Genomic DNA, 21,758 nt, shown 5'->3' with positions numbered 1-21,758 from the left:
TAAATATTTATTTTCTTGTAAAATGATCCAGTTAATAAGTAGAGATGCTCATGATAACAAATTACTTGTTGTAGTTTGCACATACGTCGGCGGTTTTTTTATTTTTTAGCTTCACACATTTGTGTACCTTGATGACACATTCGACTCGCATACTCATAAAGCGCACTATTAATGGAGCATTTATGTAGTATGTAAGAGGTGTTGTGTCTCATAGTCTCTCATTATTTAAATTTATTCATACAGTGCCTGTACTTCCTCATATGCCTGTCTGCAGGCGTCACATTAATAGGTATGTTTGTGCACGTTGCTGCAGCTGGGGAATATATTCCGCTGTAAACAGTGCACAGTGCCCTCTCTCTCCTCTCCCTCTCTGTCTATCCATCCTTCTGTCCTCACTGCAGTCTGGATACGGTGCCACACTGCTGCTGCTGCTGCTGCTGCTGCTGCTGCCAGTGCTGCTAGAGTTACTGCTAGACACAAGTGAGTGGGAGGGAGCTTCATCCATCTAAAAATGACACAATTTTCTAAAGCTGATTTGTCTTGCTGTCTTCTCCCACAGAGATGAAATAGTCAACATTTAAAGGACTGGTCAAGTGGAGGAGAGACTTTCTGTGGGCAGCTGTGGCTTGTGTGGAAGTGTGTAGGCTGAACGGAAGAGGGGTTGAGTGGCAATGGTATGAGGAGAGAAAGGGGCGCAGGAGACAGAGCACAGACGGAGGAACACTGCAGTAGAATGAGAGCCAAAGCCAGAGCCGGGACGCATTTGAGCTGCCACCCTTCCCCGCTCCCCTCCGGATCCTCGCAGGCTCCTTTCTGAAGAGGCACCGCGCACGAGGACGCAGCCAGCCACCGTGGAGCCCAGAAGGAGAAGGAGGAGGGGGGTCGAGGAAGATGAAGCCAGAGGTTCGACACACAAGATGGCTGCTGTGTCCTCTGCTTCTGACACTGGTGAGTGGGTTTCCTTGCTCTGTTGCATCGCCCGCCGCAGGTCCTCCTGCGTCCCCGCCATCTGTGCAGTGAAGCCGAGGGTTAAACCACGGCTCTCAGTAAACTGTTGCTGCTGAAGCCACTTCCTGTGTGGCAGCTCACATGGACAAGTGACAGCAGCTGTAGTGTGGAGGAAGCAATACAACTTCTTGCTCCTCCCCATGTTTACTCAGTATGTCATGCTTGGCTCACATTCCATTACTGCACTCAGCCTTCAGATTCAAACATTTCTCCTTTTCTCATCTTAATGATATCCATCTGTTCATGACATATTTTTGGAGGTTTCAGGGTTTCATCCTCTTTTTACCTTTAAGTCTAATATTATGGAACTACAATCTACTTCATGTTGTGAAGTGGAATAGTAATGAAAAGGCAAAGACAAGCTCAGATCAATGGTTTATACTTTCTTAGATTTTTTTAAGGGTACAAATTAACTGTGTTGCGATTTCACAATCTTATCTAGGCCACCACATGGACTATGGTTCATTTGGCTGATGCGTAACATCGTGTTGCTTTTCCTCAAGAAAAAAAATGCAATCTTCAGTCAGCTCCTGTTCCTATTATTCATTCATGTTTTCCATTTCTATCTCAATTAGGGATTGTCAACATTTATCAGTCCATGGATAAACTGGGGACCCCAAACTTTCAGTCAGCCTCCTGCAGGATTTTACATTGTTATGAATGAATGTGTAACGCTGCAGTGAAAAGTGTGTAAATTTGATTATTAAAAGGTTTAGGGAAGACCTCTAATCTAAATCATTAGGATAATTCCTCTGTGATAATGGAGAGCAACAATGTCGATGTCGTGTCGAGTGAGAAATAAAATGAATAATTCGATGGAGGCCTTTTCTACAATAAAAGGTTGTACTTAAACAAATGCAATCATCTCTCATTTGAGTGCATCCTTTTCCACACTGAATAAATCTTTCCCTGTAATGTGGCATGAAAAATGTATGTGTGCTCTAATTATAGAATCACGGGGGCGACACCCACCTGAGCGCCGCCTGCTGATCCTCGGGGGCCCGCGCTCGGGGAAAACCTCCACTGCCAACTCCATCTTAGGAGAGGAGGCCTTCGACGCCGGGGTGGAGACCACACACAGTAACGTGGGGCAGACGCAGATCTACGGCCGGCGGGTCACTGTGGTGGACACTCCCGCCTGGGCCATACCCCGGGACACGGAGGAGGAGGAGGAGGAGGGAGACACTGAAACGGACGAAAATGATAACGCCGGCGCCGAGTCGGAGAGTCCCAGGATGCCCCCGCCCAGCCTGGACAGCGAGGGCGCGAGTATGGGGGCCATCCTGTGCCCGCCGGGGCCCCACGCCATCCTGCTGGTGGTGTCGGTGGCGCAGCCGTTCACAGACGTGCACAGGAGAGCGGCGGAGGAGCAGCTCGGGGCGCTGGGCGGGGGCACGTGGCGCTACTCCATGGTGGTGTTCACCTGTGTCGACAAGCTGCCCAAGGGGGTCTTCATAGAGGAGCACATAGCCAACACTGGGGAGGCCCTGCAGTGGCTGGTGGAGAGATGTGGAAGCAGGTAACGGAAAAAAACAGGGGGGAAAAACATCAAAATAAGTGAAAATTAATCACAATCCGTCCATTGGAGGATTATTTTGTGACTTGGAGGCTTTATTGGGTAAACATTTGTTTTGTGAAAGCATAAATCACAGAGAAAAGGAAAGGAAACCAGACAGGCAGAAGTGCGACCTTGGCTGCTCCAAATAATGGGCACATACTGTTCCAGGTTTGCAGGTGACCCATTATTAAAAGCAGGTAGCTTTCTGTGAGTAATTATACTTAGACATAGCCTCAGTTTGACTTGGTTTTGCCTTTTGTATTCTTGTAGTTGTTTTGATGGACTATGGACCTGTAATGTCCTTGTACTTGATGCTACAAATTGTTGAAATGGTTTGCACACACTGTTATAAGTACAGTGTATTATTATTGTTCATAAAATGTGAAATAATAGGAGTGGTAATGGAATAGAAAAATGCAATTGAGCCTCATTTGTTGTTCACTGTTTAGGTATCATGCTTTCGATAACACTCGTAAGAACACAGAGGACAACACACAAGTGCCAGAGCTGATGGAAAAAGTAGAAGAGATGATCACTGACAACCAAGGTACACATTAAGTCCTTTTCCATTCCAAGATAGTGATCATAACAACACTGTAACACCTACTGCGCAAATAAGATTCCCCTTTCGTACCGTGTAATACAAATGTTCTGGATGTGTTCTTGTCTTTGGTGCAGGCTGGTACTTTGAGGTGAATGAATTGATTCTGCTGGAAGAGGAGCAGGCCAGGAGAGCTCTGGAGGAGGAGAGGATGAGGATGGAGGAGCACGCGCGGCAGAGGGAGCAGATGATTGGAGGACCACCCCGAGGTAGGCGGGGCCCTGTGAGCCTGTGAGTCATGCAGTCACGGAGAGAGACACTTGTACAGCTGCTGCAATCAAAACAACGCTATGGAAACAACCTTATCGTTCAACACAATCATTGCAGCCTTTTTTTTTCCCTCGGATGAGCACGGCCACATCAGCGTCACGTCCTACACTCAGGGGAAATGAATAGCTTAAGCTGTTATTACTCAGGGTTGCTGTGTAGATTTAGGTGGTTTCCTAGATTTGAAGAATTTAGAATTGTAGACTTTGGCTTTCACACTTTTATAAATTTAGCATTTTATGTGCACGTACTACAGTAAATACACATCAAATATAAACAAAAAACAGATCCTAAAATTCACTGTCCGTTACAATTTTGTGGTGTTACAATGTTTAAATTTTATGATAAGATATGATACTTTTTACTCCAATACTTTTGATGATGTCATGCCTATTAATGAACAAAGGCATGCATATTAATGAGGCTGCAGTGCTCCACTGCTTTCACAGTCAATAGAGGCCAAGAATGGTCAAGACTTTAGTCATTACAGTCATTAACCCTGTGGTATCACTTGGACGAAATACTGTCACACAAATATATTACTTTTAATAATAGTTTTTATAATGATAAATCATCTTAACTGGTTAATTTGTTCCTTTTGGAAAAATAACTGTGGTTTCTTGTGTATTTAAAGCAGTACTAAGTAACTCATGCCCCTAGAGGCCATAAGCGCCACTGCAGGTGTCGTAGCATGCTGCGTTTTTTTTTAATTAATTGTCCATGAGAGTAAATACTACTCTGACAGAAAAGACAAAGGGAGAGAGGGATGTTGTACATCCAATTTCACAATGAAGATAATTTTTTTCTCTATTCACCTTATTCCGCCCCGCCCACTTTTGCCTCTTTTTGCGCCCTTCTATTGTATTTACACTTCCGGTACAGCGCAAAGCCCAACGGAGAATGAGAGGAAATGTTCGCCGCTCAAATCTGATGTTTAGTAGATTGATTTGTGTAAAATGTCATTTGCACCAACATGTCAACACATGTCAAACCTAAAAATGCCGTTGTTTTCGTGTAGTAACTGATATCTGATAAGAGAGATGAGGCGGGCACAATTCATGGCAGTGCCCATGCAAACCTCTGGAATAAGGTGAATAACTTGAAGGTAAATACTGTTGAAGTGGTGCTAGCCCTCAGTTAGCATTGCCCGTTAGCCTGTTAGCTTCTTCTTCATGATTCCATTAGTGTGTATTGGGGCCTCCGACCCAGAGCAGGGAAAGTTGCAAGCATGGTTGTCTGGCCAGAGACATCAGAGGGACATGAAAGACTCCCCAATCATCCCATTAACACTTGTATTACCCCCAGAGGGACAACAAAAACAATTTATTAAGGTAAACAAGTTATTTAGTACTGGTTGTACGAGTTGATACGTACCTGTCTGGTCTTCGTGCGTGCCCGTGGAAGAGCTTGGTCGCTTCCAACTTCACCCCCGTTTGGAGCTATAGGAATATGCTGGGAGAGGCCAAATGCTAACAACATCTTTGGTCCTTTGGTCATTGTGCGTGACTGAGCGACCAGACAGGTACGGATCAACTCGTCTAAACTCAGATAAGAACATATCTCAGTATGTAAAAACAGTGGCCTGTTCCTTTAAAGTTACTCCATTTTGCCGGACAGAGCAGGGTTCACTACTGACACAACAACAAACTTTTAAGTTTCTTTTAAGTTTCTTTTAAGTTTCTTTTAAGTTAGGTATCATTTATTCACTTATTTAAGAAAAAAGGAACAATGCACATGATAAAAAACAAATGTAGATTATTAACTCTATGGAGAATGTAGTTGTTTGTAAAGTAACAATGTAAAAAAGAAATCACAGGTTTCTTTAATAAATAGTGTTGTATATCGTGGGATATTTTGTGCAGTATATTGATTATTGCAGCATCGGTATGTTGTGAGGTTATCATTATCGTAAGCTGTGTATCGTACTGAATGGTGTGGTACCCAGAGGTTCCCACCCCAACTTTAGACGACCCTACTTTCTTTGGGACGGAGGCCGGGGGACAGTGAATGGACCGTCAGTCACAGACTAACTCTCTTCTCATTGGTTCCAGAGCTCAGGCTGCTGTTGTTGGGCTGGAAAGGTGTCGGGAAGAGCTCCGTGGGGAACGCCATCCTCGGTCGCCGGTTCTTCGAGTCGGGACAGGAAACTGAGCTGTGCCTCCGCAGGCAGGCCCTTGTCTTTGGACGACGTGTGACTATAGTAGACACCCCAGGGTGGGACTGGTTCTCCGTGAGGAGGACCCCCAAGCGCATCCGGCAGGAGTCTCAGCGCGGGGCGGCCCTCCTGCGCCCCGGGCCCCACACACTGCTGCTGGTCCTGCCCGTGGTCTCCTCCCTCACGGCTCGGAAGAGACGTACCCTCCTGGCTCATATAGACACACTATTTGGGGAGGGGGCCTGCCTCCACACCATGGTACTGTTCAGCTGCGGGGACTGGCTGGGTCGCACGCCCATTGAAGAGCACATCCTCCGAGGAGGACGAGAGCTGCAGCGCCTCCTGGAATACTGTGGGAACTATTACCACGTGCTGGACAGTAAGACGCCAGGCAAAGACCGGAGCGTGGCAGGCCTGCTGGATAGGATCGAGGAGATGATTAGAGAAAATGGTGACAAAGCCTTCCTCCCAATCCAGACCGAGTGGTGTAAGTGATTTATCTGTGCTATGATGTTACAGCAACAGCCTTGTTGTTCCATGATTGACCCCAGATAGAACTAAGTAGATTTAGTGAGACAAAGAGAGAAAACCATAATATTATTATCATTTAAAATAGTTTTGATAAATGAACATTTGTTTTATATTTTTACTGTAAATAACAAATACATTTCAAATGTATCATACTGGGAATTTAAACTTCCTATAGTAGCTTGCCGCTAGCTCCTTAGTACCTGCTGCCAACAGCAGGAATTACTCTTACTCGTTTTCATTACATTTTAGTTTAAAAATGAACAATGGCAATTATACAAAAGTGATCTAAATCAAACCAACAATTAGCCACAATAGAGGCTGGCCCTATTGTGTTTAGTGTATATAAGGGATCTCAACAGGCCGGAGATGATTCAATCCGGCCCCTGACTTATAGAGCACAAATTCCTGAGTACGTAAAAAAAAAGAATGCTCACTCCAACTACTAGGGGGCAGCTGAAATAAAGAAAGGAAAGAATTCCACACGTGTCCAGCAGAGGGCACTGACATAAGGAGAGATCAGGATATAAACAAAACATTATAATCACGTGGTAAATGGTCAGTCTGCCCCAGGGCGGCTGTGGCTACAATAGTAGCTTACCACCACCAAGTGCTGAGTGAATGAATAATGACGACAGTGTAGCAGAGACTTGTGACACAGGCTTTGTTAAGTGCAACACAAGAGTAAGCCAAGGTTACAATCCTGTCAGGCATTATTATTCATTTCATTCAATAGTTTATTCTCAATCAAAACATATTTTACTGGAGCTTTTGTTTATGGACCCGACAATACACTCCAGATATATTTTGGCCCCCAGCGAAATATATTTGGAGACCCCTGGTCTAGATTATTAAACAGTGTCTTAGGGTTAATGTTATTGAAACGTGTTGATCTCATTATCATGTTTAATGATCCCCACATTTAAGTCCTTACAATAAAGTTCTGGATCCCGGCACAATAACTAGATTGTTGTTAGACCAGTTTCCTAAATGTCAGCAGAGATATGTGAGGGGTGTGTGCACTGCTGTTCTGCACGCTGCTCTTTTGTGTGTCATCAGTGCGGCATTATGCAGCCATTAAAATAATTGTTTTGCCTTTGACAGTGAGCGAGGAGAGCTCCTACTCTTCGGACAACACTGAGCCTGAGGACGACTGCAGAGGCTGCCAACTACAGTAACTCACTCATTTAAAAAGGAAAGTGCTCTGGATTAAAAAAAAAAAAATGAAATCCTCTATCATGAATATCACCTCATGTTAACCTCATCTAGCTGAAACAAACATCCACAGTGTAATGCCGATGATGAGACTTTGATAGCTATGTCCAAACCAAAACCACAGTTTACTCAGATAGGCTCTACCAGGGATATTTCGAAGTGCACATCAAACTAACCTAGATGAGGTAGACTGCTGCGCATCTGCTTGTGGGACCTGCAGCTGCGTCCCAATTCATGAGCATGTTTCCACGAGTCCAAGTGCTGCTATAGAGACCCTGTTTCAACACTGCAGAGTAAACAACTACTCATCATCGCAACGCGCCAAGAAGCTTTTCCACAAAGCGTAAGCCCCCATAGTGTTTTTGAGCTAAGGTAATCGTGGTGCAGTACGTCCGTGACTCTTGGTATTTACACATCTACCATTAGCTTTGTGATCAGTGGATTGTATATTTTGCAAGTATATCTTAGTTTATATTTTTGAATAGGCTTCGGAGCAAATAAGTGTTTTTAAATGAGACTAGTTTTGTGTGAATTCTTACGTGTAGAATATTTAAGGGAGTTATCAATTTTGCACTCACGTTTCTTCGGACTTCAGCGCATCATCAGCGACACACAGAATTTACCTTGTGTTAACTTTTAACTATCCACTGCTCAGGGAGTCGGCAGGAGGCTGAATTGATTCCTCTAGGGCAAAATTTGGCACACTTACGAAAATGCTGAGTAGTGCTGTGAACAAAACTGCAGATGCAAGTTACTGTGAGCGAACCAGCTTTTGACGCAGAACTGAAGCCTATTTGCACTTTCAGTTACAATCTTATAAGCTGTCTTTTCTCACTGTCGGGACATTTTCCGGTTTAAAGTACGGTTGTATATTTGCCGTAGCAGCGAGGTGCCCACGAAAAGCATCAAGCAAAGAAAGGGTGCGTCGAAACTGCCTGAGATCCCAGTGGGCCCGGCTGGACTCGCTCCGCTGCGCTGTTTGTGGTCATGCTTTCATTACATTTATCGACAAAGCGGATTCAGCAAATGTGCCTCAGCATCAAAAGTGGAACGACGAACTCTCTCAGTGACATCAAGCTTCAGTGTGCTGCAGAAACAAGACAAAACCTCATCAGCCATTCAAGCTCACTACCTGGGAACTTTACTATGCCACCAACACTGTTCTATGATAACGACAACAACAAAAAAAGGACATTTTTGCAGAGGCATGTTAACACACCGCATGCAGACTTCAAAAGAGTGCCTAGATACAATTGTAAAGGCAACCTCATTTTCTTACTCGAGCCCAGCCCAGATTTCGGGGCAGGACATCACGTCTGTGTACCTGACTTAAAAAGAGAAGAGAGAAAGTTTTATGACTTAATGCTAAATATGTCCAACGCCACTGCCACGCAGGTGTATTTGTTTTATATAGAAAGTAGTAGCAAAATTTGAACGTGCTCCATCTATTGGCTTAGGGGAAATACAGCACTTACCGGTGTGTCGAGCATGACTCATCTGAAAACGTCTGTCATTGGGAGTTGTAGAGTTCCTCTCGTGTGTATTTTGCAGTTTAGTATTTACAGTGTAATTATTGTTACATTGTGAGCTTTTAGCATTTCGCACTATTTAAGCCACCACTGTAGCCAAAATGATGTAATCTCCTGTGTGGTCATAGGTACTGGTCGTCCTGCAGTACAATAAAAAAATATGGATCTATTATATTAAAGTGTTTGACGTGTATTCCTGTTTACATTCGCAACATACCAGATTCATTAGTTTGGCATCTAAAGGCAAACCCATGACTCATTGCACCAGACTATTCATAATGTATTCATACTTTAAGCTTTGCCTTCTTTGTGTAACATGGATTTGTTGCATAAAATGTCTATAAACTCAGTGACCTGATCAGTGTATTGGCTGTACAATGGGTCAGAGTTCATTTGTTATAATCACACCTTTAAAAAAGTTAGTTTGTGGGCCTTTCGACACAAAAAATGTGCTTGTAACTTTCAGAAGCTATTAAAAAAAATGACGAATTTTGTTTTTGCTTTATTTAAGGTCAGACTGTACTCTTATACATATAAAAACATACCATTAAACATTTTAACCCATTCATTGGCAACCTTGCAATCAAAACAATGAAAAATGTGAATATTTTAAATGCAAAATGGGAATTTTCTGGTCTGGCAGCCAGATGGCCTTGAAAGATAACCTGAAAGATTTGTGTTTAAGCAGTGGCAATTTTAGCGTTGTGGGCCCTTCAACACAAAAATGTGCTCGTAAATTTAGAAAGCTATAAAATTAAAAGGATTGTTATTTAAAACGTTTTTATTTTTTGAAGGTTGGACTCTCTTATCATATAAAAAAAAAACATTACTTTTTTAAAATATTATTTACCCATTAACCTCTTAACCCCCACCTTTTCCCCAGTTTAGCTTTATCCAGATATAAAAGCTTCTTGACTGGAGAGCTCACAGTCTCTAGGCTGGTGTAGATTGTTGATTTTTTATTGTGTTATTGTTGCTTTTCCGGCACATTGTTGCAGTGTTTTCGTCACTTTTTCATAGTTTTTTGTGAGTTTCGTTTGTGGTTTTGTTGCTTTTCTGTTGCGTTTCGCACTGCAAGGGCGCCTGCAAAGGTTGACCACACATCATTCACCTAAAGTGAAATGAGTTTGAAATTAAGTTATTTTATGTGTATTTGTCTAATTATAAGAAATATTTAGCCAGTAATCACTATTGTCAGTTGTTAAAAATGTTATATATACTTTGAAATTTAATTAATTCATAAAACTGGGGGCCCCGTGGAATCTTTGGATGGATAAGAGGGACCACAACCTTACTTTGGGAAGGGCTGTCCTATGTTTCCTCCAGAACTGTCAGGAGCTCTACGCACACAACAAAATCTACTTTTTGGGTCATGAAGACTCTTCCTCACCCTCTATTCCTCTACCAGAGGCCTGGGAGCTTGAGGGTTCTGCGCAGTATCTTTGCTGTTCCTAGAACTGCACCTTTCTTGATTGGGATGTCTGATGTATTTCCTGGGATCTGCTGGAGCCACTCCTTCACTTTGGGGGTCACTGCCCCGGGTGCCCCAACGACCACAGGCACCACTGATGCCTTCACCCTCCAGGTTTTCTCCAGCTCTTCTCTGAGCCCCTGGTATTTCTCTAGTTTCTCGTGTTCCTTTTTCCTGATGTTGAAGTCGCTTGGTATTGCTATGTCGACCACAACGGCTTTCCTCTGCTCTTTGTCCACCACCACAATGTCCGGTTGGTTCGCCATTACCATTTTGTCCGTCTGTATCTGGAAGTCCCACAGGATCTTGGCTCGGTCATTCTCGACCACCTTTGGAGGTGTTTCCCACTTTGACCTTGGGGTTTCCAGCTCATACTCTGCACAGATGTTCCTGTACACTACGCCAGCCACTACACCCTGCAGTTATGTGCTGGATTGTCTCAGGGGCCTCTTTGCACAGTCTACACCTGGGGTCTTGTCTGGTGTTGTAGATCTAAGCCTCTATTGCTCTGGTGCTCAAGGCCTGCTCCTGTGCAGTTATGAAGAGCCTCTGTGTTGTCCTTCAGTCCAACTCTGTCTAGCCATTGATAGGATTTCTTGAAATGTTATTTTATTCATTCATTTTAGGCATTATTTGTTTCAATGGTACATCCCATGACGGAACCACCATTGTCTGACACACTCAGACATCTGTTGGCTCCAAGATATATATATATATATATATATATATATATACTAGGGATGTCCCGATCAGGATTTTTGGCCCCCGATCCGAGTCAGAGTCATTTGATTTTGAGAATTGCCCGATACCGAGTCCCGATCCGATACCTAATACATTATTTTAAAAATTAAGAAAAACAACTATATTATTCCACTTGTTTTCATTCATGGTTTTGGATATAGAGAGTAACTCTACTTTGTTTTTTTCTCAAGTAAGCAAGACTATTAGTCTTTACAGTGTAATATAGTTTTACACAGAGAGGGTGATCTAAAATCCCATTCGTTATTAAATGTGTTGATTGGCAATGAAAACAAAACTTGGGCAATACATTTTTTATGCACTGCAATGTAAAAAAAACTGTCTGGCAGCAGCAGCACAGAAAAAAAATACAGCACTAATGTGGCCTAACAGTTAAATAATAGATTTGGCCAAAAGCTAAATGTGCTGTTAACCTGATTATATATATATATACACTGTATATATTATATACAGTACATATATATAAATAATGCCTAAAGGCTAGAGATGGCCCATTTACTGTAACTTTGGGTCAGAAAGTTGGCAATTAAAGGGTTGATAAAATGTATAAGCAATATTACTTACTTTATATGTACAACCACTGGTAAAGTTTCACTCAATTTTAATGAAAAAGGTTGGAGAAATGCAAAAAATACAAAAATGTACTTGGGACTGTTCATGTGCCGCATATGGTGCAATGCAGACATAGAAATGAAAGCAATTTAAATTAAGACTCTTTATTCAGAGATGAATACATATGGTCTATCTACAGGTCAAATTTAAAATCTTACGTGACATACTTAAGGTCCAGAGTATACACAAAGTAACAAATTCATACTGTATGGAAAACACCCATTTCCAAAAGAACTACTCTATAAATACCATTTGATACCCAGTTAAATAATCAGGAGAATAATTTTAATGAGTTAAGCGTCAAACACATGCAGTGAATACAAAAAGCTTTAGCTGAGTGAGCCCACGTTCTCACTATTCCACTGAAATTCATACTACACCCTCGTCAAGATTAGTCTAACCACTAGGGGTCAGCACTAAGCCCTTTCTTCATCCTGGCCAGCCGCACTTCCTCCATCAGTTCTTTGAGGTACTGGATCTCTCTGGCCATGGATTCAGCCTTCTCTGTCAGCTCCACATTCTTTCTCTCCAGGACTGCGTGTTCGTCTAACAGCAAATCCTGCTCAACTCTCTTCTTCTGTCGGTATCGAGTGGCTGCGGTCTTATTTTGCTCCATCTTTTTGAGCTTCTTGTCTTTCGGTGCCTTTAGTTGGACCCTCTCTTCTGTCTCGTTCTGGGAGGACTTGACCTTAACACTTGTGCTCCTGGGGGAGGATGGGCCGGCCTTGTACTTGGGCTCCGGGTAGGGCCTGGTGCGTGGAGAGCGTGTAGGCGGGGTGGGCTCAGACACCTCTGTGGTGGCTATAGTGGTGTTGATGCCCAGCTCTTCTTTGGGAGCCAGCACGAGGACAATGCGAGTTGGGGAGAGGGAGACCACAAACCTGGGGATCTGGGGAATGACTGAGGCGACCACTGGCTTCACCTCAGTCACTTCCACCTCGCTCTCGGACACGTCGACTTCACTGCCCAGCTCCAGAGTGTCGGCAGGCGACGAAGGCTCAGGAGATGCAGGCTCAGACTTTATTTCAAGTTCTTCTTGGGGCTCTGGGACACACGGGGGAGTGGAGGGAACCTCCTGACTGTCGATGGGGGAGGAAGGATTAAATACAGGGGCAGCATCTGGACAGGGGGTGGAATGTACAGAGGAAGCCATTTCTGGAAGTGAAGTAGAGGCAAAACTGGTATGAAGAGGAGATGAGAAAGTGGTCACAGGGTAGGGGTCGAACTCCATGGAGCAATCGAGAGATGCTAGCAGGTCCTCTGGAGAGTTTGGAGAGTCTTCAGATGGACTGCAGGATCCAATTAGTGAATCCAAGTCAAACTCACTCAGATCTACTCTCTCAGCCATCCAGTCTAGGTCTTCAAATGTGTTCTCTGCAAACAAATAAAGAGAAATGAGACCTGCTGAAAAGAAAATACTGAGTCTTTGAACCTGTATATATGATCTGCTTACCTTTACGGTCATCTGAGACTGTGTGGCTTCTCAGGTGACCAGGATGGTCCAACCAGGGAATGGAGAGCAGGTCCGACCTGGGTTTGTCCCCAAGAAGGTCGGCAGGGGGCGAGTGGGGAGGAGAGTAGAAGGGAGGGGGAGAGGAAGAAGAGGACAAAGATGAGTTGAGGGGGGACGCGGGCGAGGCGCTCCCCTCAAATGAATTTTCTCCACGCCGTTCTTCTTGGTCAGGGTGGACAAAGGTCAAACCCATGGGGTCAGCCATGGGAGAGGAAGGACCCCAGAGAAGGGCCTCCATGTCGTCCAGGCCAAACTGTGAGCTTGTCATCATCATGGTCATAGTGGCTGTTGTTGGTCACAAAGGGAGTGTGTGACAATGTTAGGAAAGTGTCGAACTCTTTCGTGCTGTCAGATGCAGCAGTGCTCAGGGTTTCCTTGAAGGACCTGTGAAGAAAAAGATAAACATGGTGAAAACGTGACCAGTACCATCCAAAAAGGGTTAAATACATTTGCAGCACAATACTGCCCCCATCACTGCAATGCACCTGCTCCAGTCACGTGGTCAGACAGTCTTGTGACTCTGACGTCACACTGTCTGCAAATAGGCCACCATCCCCCACAGCAACAACACTACCATACTTGTCCAAATCCGCCTACAACTAGCCGCCATTTTAACAATAAGAGGAAACCACCGTGAGCGCCACGTTGGCATTCAAACTCCGTAACATTATACCGAGGCCATGACGGTATAATTAGACAGAACGCAGACAGAATTCAGCGATCTGTCAAATAAATGCACACAAAATGCGATGGAGCCAATTTGTTTACACTGAAGACAAAAATCCTAAATTTCACATGACGTCACGTGAAATTCACCCACATATGGATAAATGTAATATTTGAAAGATCGACACAATCTTAACTTATTTCAGACGTTTACAATGCAGTTAGGATGAAAGCACTGACTGATTACTTTAAACTACACGCCGACTTTTGAGACATCGCCGCCGCTGACGCCAATAAGGCCTTCGGAAATGCCCCACACGACATGATATATAATAGCTGAGAAATACTTACAACATTTTTGCTGAATTAGAGAGGACTTCAGTGCACTTGCGTGATGCACTGTTGTTTTGGCTGCTGCTGGGTCGCTGCACACTTTTACGCTGCCATTTCGGCAAAAAGACGCGGAGCCTCAAAGTTCGTTGTTGATCCTCGGGATGAAAATGGCGCTGGTCGAACAACCGCGGTGCTTTAGAGCTGAAGAGACAGGTATCCCTCCGCGCGGACAGCCCTAGCTCCACCCACAAAAGTAGTCCCACCCATTGGGTTTTCCGCTTACCATTCTAACAACAGCAACACTGAAAGATTTTCTAACTATTAACTATTGTCATATATGTTTAACTAAAACATTTAGTCTTAATTTTAGTCAAAGTGATCTTTTTGTCGACTAAAATTGGACTAAAACTAAATTAAAAGTTTTTCATGAGACTAAAACTATGACAAAAATGTCCACATATTTTAGTCGACTAAAAAAAGACTAAATAAAAATGAAAAGGAGAGACTAAAATCATCCAAACTTCTATTGAGCGTCTGAAAGAGCTTCAGATCATTTACAATCACTGCTAAAGGATCAGCTCTGAGCTTTGTTCATGTGGAGCAGCTCCATGAAGCAGAGGAACAAGATTAAACATGATTATAATGAATATTATCAATGCAAAGTCGACTAAATTAGTCTTAAATTTAGTCGACTAAATTTACTTGCAATTTTAGTCGACTAAAACTAGACTAAAATTGAAGATATTTTTTGGACTAAAACTAGACTAAAATCGAATTACATGTTCGTCAAAAGACTAAGACTAAAACTAAATTAAAATATGTTGTCAAAATTAACACTGCTATGGAGCTCTTTAAAAATAAGAGTTGGACAGATAAACTGGAACATTATTCTCACAGTGGAGACATTTATTATAGCAGCTCTTAGTACACAGGAGCCTAAGGTGTAGATAAGGACAAGATGAAAAACATTATGCGCAGTTGTCTCAGTTAAACAGTTCCCACATATGATTTAGATAGTCTAATTCTTCGTAAAGATTTTCTGCAAGTAAACGCACTCGACCAGAAAACCTGCTCTTACGAGACTTTCTTAGTTTTGGTCCATCCTTTTCTTTAAAGTAATAATCCAGTTCTTTTGCAAAGCCCTGGAGCAGTCTTTCTGATGACATCCCTCCAGCCTGTGCTACGGAGTTTCTCCTGACATTGTCCATGTTATTAAACACAGAGTGAGTCAGGTGTGCAATCTTCAGAGAATCAGGCTGGGCTCCCGCCCTCTGTAACCGTGCCATGTCATACCGCCGCATTTCACTCATGCCAGAGAGGATGAAATTCAAGCAGTGTTCAATGTCCTTCACTTTGTCTATGTAGTCGTTTATTAGTCTGTCAATTCCATCTCTTGTGATGATTTTCTTTTTGTTCTTTGCAACATGAGCAGACACTCCTCCGGCTGAGGCCACCATGCCAGCCCCCACAGCTGTGGCTATAAGAGAAGCCCCAAAAGTCACAGGAGCTAAGGCAAGGCCCACCACAGCAGTGACTCCTCCTACTGCGCCTGTGGTGCCTCCAGCAACTTGGATGGTCTTTTTCCTTTTGAGAGCCTTGTCCAGAGCATCAGATGTGGAGTTGAGCTCTGAGATGTGGTCCCGCAGAAGTTCACCGCGCTTCATCATGAGGAGGTTGAAGAGGCGCAAAGCCTTCTTAAGGTTCATACCTGTATGATGAAATGATCTGTAAGTAATTAAAAGATGTTTTTAAAGTTAGAGCAACACTTTTTACACCGGAAATTAAACTGTATTTTTTGTGCATCTACACAACAGATAAACACCATGCATGCATTATACATATTATACATATTTTCTTAAATACTACATTGTTTGGGATTTCTGTTACCTGATTTCTTCCTCTAAACTAGCTCCATATAAAGACGGTGTCATATAGTCGGTCTCTGTCGAAATGGGACAAGAAAACGATATTACATACTGCGAATGTCCATAAGTTATGTGTCATTATTTGCATATTGTAATTTTTCATTGACAACTATGTTATGTACACCATATTATGTTATTGTGTATGCATCGCTTACTTGACACAACTTTCAACCATCTCAACATCTCAAAAATTTCCTAAAAAAAAGTATGTGTTTTATGAATTATGAATTCTATGAAGATATAGTTCTCTGTCTGGTTTAAGGACTCTACCTGTGTGCAAGCCATGCTGGACCGATGTGTGGATGTACCGCCATTAAACTTGGTTGGCTTATTACGGGTCTAAAAAAAGGAAAACAAAGATCGTTGGGTTTCTTTTGGCTCTGTGATTTCATACATTTGTGAATTTCACAGTATTTACTCACCATCTTTTTATCATGTTCAGGTAGTATGTGCAAATATGCTGGGTACTGTATCTCATTGTACAGTGGTTCTTTGTCAGACGGTGGAGGAGGGGGGTTGAATGAAGGTGGTCGTGGTCTTGTCTGCAGCACAATAGAAGAGACATACAGTAATGTATAAAAAGTTAGAGCTGAAAGTTATTATTGTAAAAAAAACATTTCTGCTATACAAACTGTTGCTGGAACATATATGTAACTGTTAAATCCAGGCAGTTCATTGCTTCGTATTTAAAATGAAGCTAACAAAATGTTTTACATGTCTCAATATTGGCACCGGTCACAATATTGGCACCGGTCCATCAGTGTTTCTCCTGTGTAATTGATATCTTCTCAGGCGGACATACCACAGAAGTCAGCGATGCGGATGAGACGTAGGGCTGTTTGGGTTGAGGGGGCCGAGGTGGAATAGCAGGTTTCACACTGTCCTCATTCTGCATTATAACATAATTACAACCTGTCATGCCTCTTCAGTTGTCCATATTTATGTGATCAGTTAAAACAAACTTCATGGTGAAAAATACAATAAATATAGGTTCTTACCATTGAGCGATACACCCCAAAAAGGGGCATCTGTTCGCCTGATGGACCTGGAGACACAGGGGACGGCTGCTCAGAGCTGGAAGAGGACGCCTGCTCATTGTACTTGTCAGAGAACTGCCAAAGAAAACATCTATGTTAAAGACAACAGCTCACAAACATGAGCCGTGTTCTCTGAAACACTCCACCATAATAGACTTGGGTGTGGAGGGACGTTTGCCATAATAGCCCACTGGAGGAGGAGGGCGCTCTGGCTTGGGCAGTGAAGACGATCGCTTAACTTCAGCCTTTTTGAGCATCTACACAAGTAAAGCAAATAGTAAAAGCCAGTTTCAGTCAATTTAGTCAGATAAGTTTGATTATTTATTAGAAGCAAACTACAGTTTAACTACAGTAACTTTATAGCTTACATGGAAAGGTGATGTGGGCGCAGTTGCCAGCACATACGTGCCAAGAGGGGAAGAGTTGGTGGAATCAGAAGAAGCACTCTGGCGAGAAAAGATCATATCTGTAAATGTCACACTGAACTTTCAGATCTGTAAAGATAGTTACTACTGTTTACTATTTTCTCATACTGGTTCATTTGTTACATCATCTGTCGGGTTTCCCATGGTGTAAATGTTCATTTTGGTTCTTGGCTGGGGCACAGGGCTGGCACTTGTATCTGATATGTCATCAAGCTCTGCAAGAGCGAGCTGGAATGTACAAAAGAACAGCAAATGCACATTCATAACTATGGCATACAAACTAGTGGCTCTCTTACAGTGGGAGAGTTTCATGATGCTAATTTTCTTCTCTTTCTGATATGCTTCCTTATACGGATACTATATCATTTAATTTGTCTTAGATTATATCAAACAAGATAGGTAATGCCATGGTTTTACCCTGATGTCTCTCAATTGGAAATCTTCATCTTCCTCCTTTTTGTCTGCTGGGCCTGGATATTCGTTTGGCTGTTGGACGGAGCTCACAGGGGTGTCAGTTGTTTCTTGCCCATTTTCATTATCAGGGGGCTGTCAAAGAAAAAAATAATTATGTCACAAAAACCCGACTCAATAAAATTAAGTTGTAGAACTGCATGATTTTAGAAAATTGCAATCATTCTAGTGAGCATCGCCATAACATTTGTGATTTATAATTAGTGTACGGTGCACACACAACAGCTAAAATGTAATATTTCAAAGGTTTGTAGAGTATATTACACATAATAACAATATTATGTTACACATAATAATACCCCATGGAGATATGATTTTTTGTTGCTTGTCGGTTTTATCACTAAATAACTAAAGATTTTGCTTTTTGCAGCCATCATTTCCTCTTAAGATGGTGCAAATAGTGCAGCCATAGAGCGTTATTGTAACGTCTACAAATTTGTGCAGCAATTTGGGAAATACCTCAGGCTCCTTTTGATCTGAGGGATCCGGAGAAACGCAGGACTGTTGGCCAGTTGTTTCTTGCCCATTTTCATCATCAGAAGGCTGTCAAGAAAACAATCATCATGTCAGAGCAAACGTACAAAAACTATAGTGGAGTGCTGTGAATCTCCTGTATTATCTACAAATGTATGTATGAATTTTGGACATACTTTTGGGTTGTCTGGGTCCTCAAAAACATCTTGTATTGTTGAGTAAAAGCTTGTTCCGTCAGATGTCATTGTGCAATGTTTTCCTGTAAGTTAACACACATAAAGCTTAGTATGTAAAGTAAAGTAAAGTGCCAGTATTCTGGTACGCTCCATTTAATACAGGACCGGGGTGAGGTCTCCCCAGCTGTTGGAAATTGGTTAAAAGGCCAAAACCGAAAGACAAAACATTTACTCAAAGATTTTGGTTTAAATAATTTGTTCTTACCGTAACTCTGCATTCGAGTTGTCTTTCGTAGCTGTCAGTCCATGTTTCAATACAGCAACAACATGTCTGCATACTGGTTCGTCCACAGATGCCAAAGATGCCAGCTCCTCCTATTCTTTTTGTCTCTCCCTCTCCTTGGCGGTCATTCCATCATCATCAGTAAAGGTGTGTTTACCTGGACCTTCCAATAAAAGTAAGGGTGGTTCCAATTCATATGCACAACATACTAAAAGATCAAATATACAAGAAATGTCCACACAATGCTCCAACTGTGTCTATTACACACTCTAGACATGAACAAACCTTTTCACATTTAAACCATCTATTGAAGTGTTCATATGTCTTTCCTGTTTTAAGTGTGGGCTTATTTGTCAGGCTGTGAATGTAAGTGTGTGAACTGGTTCAACAGGCCCAGTAAGTGCCTGCGTTTGGAGCTTTGTCATGTGCCGGAACCATTTTGGACAAACCTCTTTGTTGAAACTCGAAAGCAAGTTAAGATGATTCATTGACTTGTTTTTGTGATTTGGGTTGGACATAAATTGCTGTCGTATGTCAATTGTATCAAAATGTTGAATTCATACCTGTCATTGGGAAATGTATGACAGTCATTTGTCTAGTAACCTACACTGTAAGAATCAAGACAAGTTCTCCAGTAGTTATTGCACATATTCATCACGTCAATAGTAACAGGGTTTCTACAGGTATCAGAAATGTAATGCTTTTTAATGCCATTTTTATGCCTAAATACTATTTTTCAATGCCACAAAGGCAAAAAAAATATCTGGGCATACTTCATTAGCAGAGGACATTTTGATATTTACAACTAAATATGTGTATAAGAAATAGCTTCTATCTTTTGAATCTAATTTAAAGGCATAATTCATATAATTGTTCCCATAAAATGTGCCTTGTTTAGTCTGGTTAAATAATGTGTTTTAATATCTGTAATATCTAATCTATTGTATTCTAATTGCCCCTATGAACAGTTGTTGAAAATTAGCACTTGTGCTTTAACACTTTCAAACAATGCATCTGGTTTGTCCAGTGTTATTTTGTCCATATTAAATAAATGCTCCACGGAAACCCTGAAGGCTTCTTCCATTTTTTTTTTTTTACCATGTAACAATGTTTCTCCCTCATGAGAAAAACATACCTGGAATTGAGTGTTTTTTCATTCATGCATGTTTTGCATATTCAGCTCATCTCACAAACGCTTGCCCCGCACCTGCAGATGCAGCTGCGCGACTGTGTTTTTAGGTCCAGACAAGCTTGACTGGGCTCGTTCTGTGAACATGAAAGCTGCAGTAAAGTAATTCTGATCAGAAACACCAGAATAATAACGTTGGCCTTCAATAGTTATACATCTGGGCACAAATGCTTTCCATACTTGTATGTTTTCTTTTCTTTCTTTTTTTTTACCCTTGTAGATTTTACATATCATACTTTTACTTAAATTGGTTGGTCCTGTATCCTACTTTTTTCTTTAAGATACATAACTCCTTCGGAGTGAGCAGGCCTCTGCTCAGGACTTTTTATGACTCTGTGGTGGCCTCTGCTCTCCACTACACTGCCGTGTGCTGGGCCCCGGGGAGCACAGAGCGGGACAAGAACAGACTGAACAAGCTGGTCAGGAGGGCCAGCTCCGTCCTGGGCTGCCCCCTGGACTCTGTGGAGGAGGTGAGGGACAGGAGGGTGTTAGCCAAGCTCACCTCCATCATGGACAACACCTCCCACCCACTGCACGGGACTGTAGAAGAGCTGAGCAGCTCTCTCAGTGGCAGACTGAGACACCCTCCGTGCAGGACGGAGCGCTACCGCAAAGCCTTCATCCCCACTGCTGTCAGACTGTACAATAAAACTGTGAAGTAACGCCGACTGTAACAAGTGAATTTCTCCTTTGTGAGATCAATAAAGGTTTATCTTATCTTATAACATTTCCCACAATAAATAAAATGAGCATTTATTTTATTTTATATTACAGCCAAATATGAGATTTTAAAAAGTTATATATCCTCATCCAAATGCATTCTTTGATTACCCATTGTAACAAATAGCATTTCTCCATGTCAAAGCATATTTAGTATTGGCCGCAGTACTACAGTCCAAAATGTTATGTGGTTTGCCTTTAAAGCAGTACTATATAACTCGTGCCCCTAGAGGCCATACGCGCCACTGCAAAACTGCAAAAGAAAGTGTAAATACTACACTGACAGAAAAGACAAAGGGAGAGAGGGATATTGTACATCCAATTAAACAATGGATTTTTTGTCGCTCAAACTTTACTTTAAATCCTGTTTGAGTGGTGCAAGCCCACAGTTAGCGTAGGCAAAGTTGCAATTGTGGTTTTCTGGCCATAGACACCAGAGGGAGATGAAAGACTCACCCCCCTTTCATTCATCAACACTTGTATCACCCCCGGAGGGACTACGAAAAGGATTGATCAAGGTAAACAAGTCACATAATACTGCTTTAAGTAAATACATCGAGTACACTGCTTTGAATAAATAATGTGTTGCTAATAATCTGCTTTTCACGTCACATGCCCGTTTTGTGCAGCGGAGAGAGGGTTCCGGGCATTTCGACCACTCTAAAATGTTGGGTACCGTCAAAAAAAAAGTGTTTTTGGTTTAGCTCAATATTTTTTATCTTTCACCAGATCAGTCCCTTTTATTTATCATTGCGAGGTTTATTATAAAGAATGCTGCCACGCCCCTCAACCAATAGGAGCAGTGGTTGTGGCCGACGCTTCTACACTTTTGGATGGTGAGTT

The 21,758-nt window shown here is 42.3% G+C and overlaps 2 protein-coding genes across 3 annotated transcripts; one reads left to right on the top strand and one right to left on the bottom strand.

Moving 5' to 3' along the window:
• Nucleotides 1–232: 232 nt before the first annotated feature.
• LOC306968598 (GTPase IMAP family member 8) lies at nt 233–8,556 on the top strand. Of its 2 annotated transcripts, XM_079564024.1 has the most exons (7): nt 233–480; nt 560–948; nt 1,960–2,527; nt 3,016–3,113; nt 3,245–3,376; nt 5,486–6,076; nt 7,222–8,556. In XM_079564024.1, exons 2-7 carry the CDS (start codon nt 918–920, stop codon nt 7,293–7,295), a joined length of 1,494 nt encoding a protein of 497 aa, XP_079420150.1. In that variant the 5' UTR covers nt 233–480; nt 560–917; the 3' UTR covers nt 7,296–8,556. The 2 variants fall into 2 exon arrangements, with proteins under 2 accessions (XP_079420150.1, XP_079420151.1); XM_079564025.1 differs by lacking the exon at nt 233–480 and having other exon boundaries at nt 487–948.
• Nucleotides 8,557–11,818: 3,262 nt separating this feature from the next.
• Nucleotides 11,819–14,397, bottom strand: atf4b (activating transcription factor 4b). Its single transcript, XM_079565484.1, has 3 exons — nt 14,234–14,397; nt 13,157–13,600; nt 11,819–13,077 (listed from the first exon to the last, which is right to left on the bottom strand). Exons 2-3 carry the CDS (start codon nt 13,494–13,496, stop codon nt 12,107–12,109), a joined length of 1,311 nt encoding a protein of 436 aa, XP_079421610.1. The 5' UTR covers nt 13,497–13,600; nt 14,234–14,397; the 3' UTR covers nt 11,819–12,106.
• Nucleotides 14,398–21,758: the final 7,361 nt, after the last annotated feature.

This window comes from Gobius niger, assembly GCF_951799975.1.
Source record: "Gobius niger genome assembly, chromosome: 10".
NCBI lineage: Eukaryota > Metazoa > Chordata > Actinopteri > Gobiiformes > Gobiidae > Gobius > Gobius niger.
Note: the sequence above shows the minus strand (reverse complement) of the source record. Positions and strands in the feature narration are given on the sequence as shown.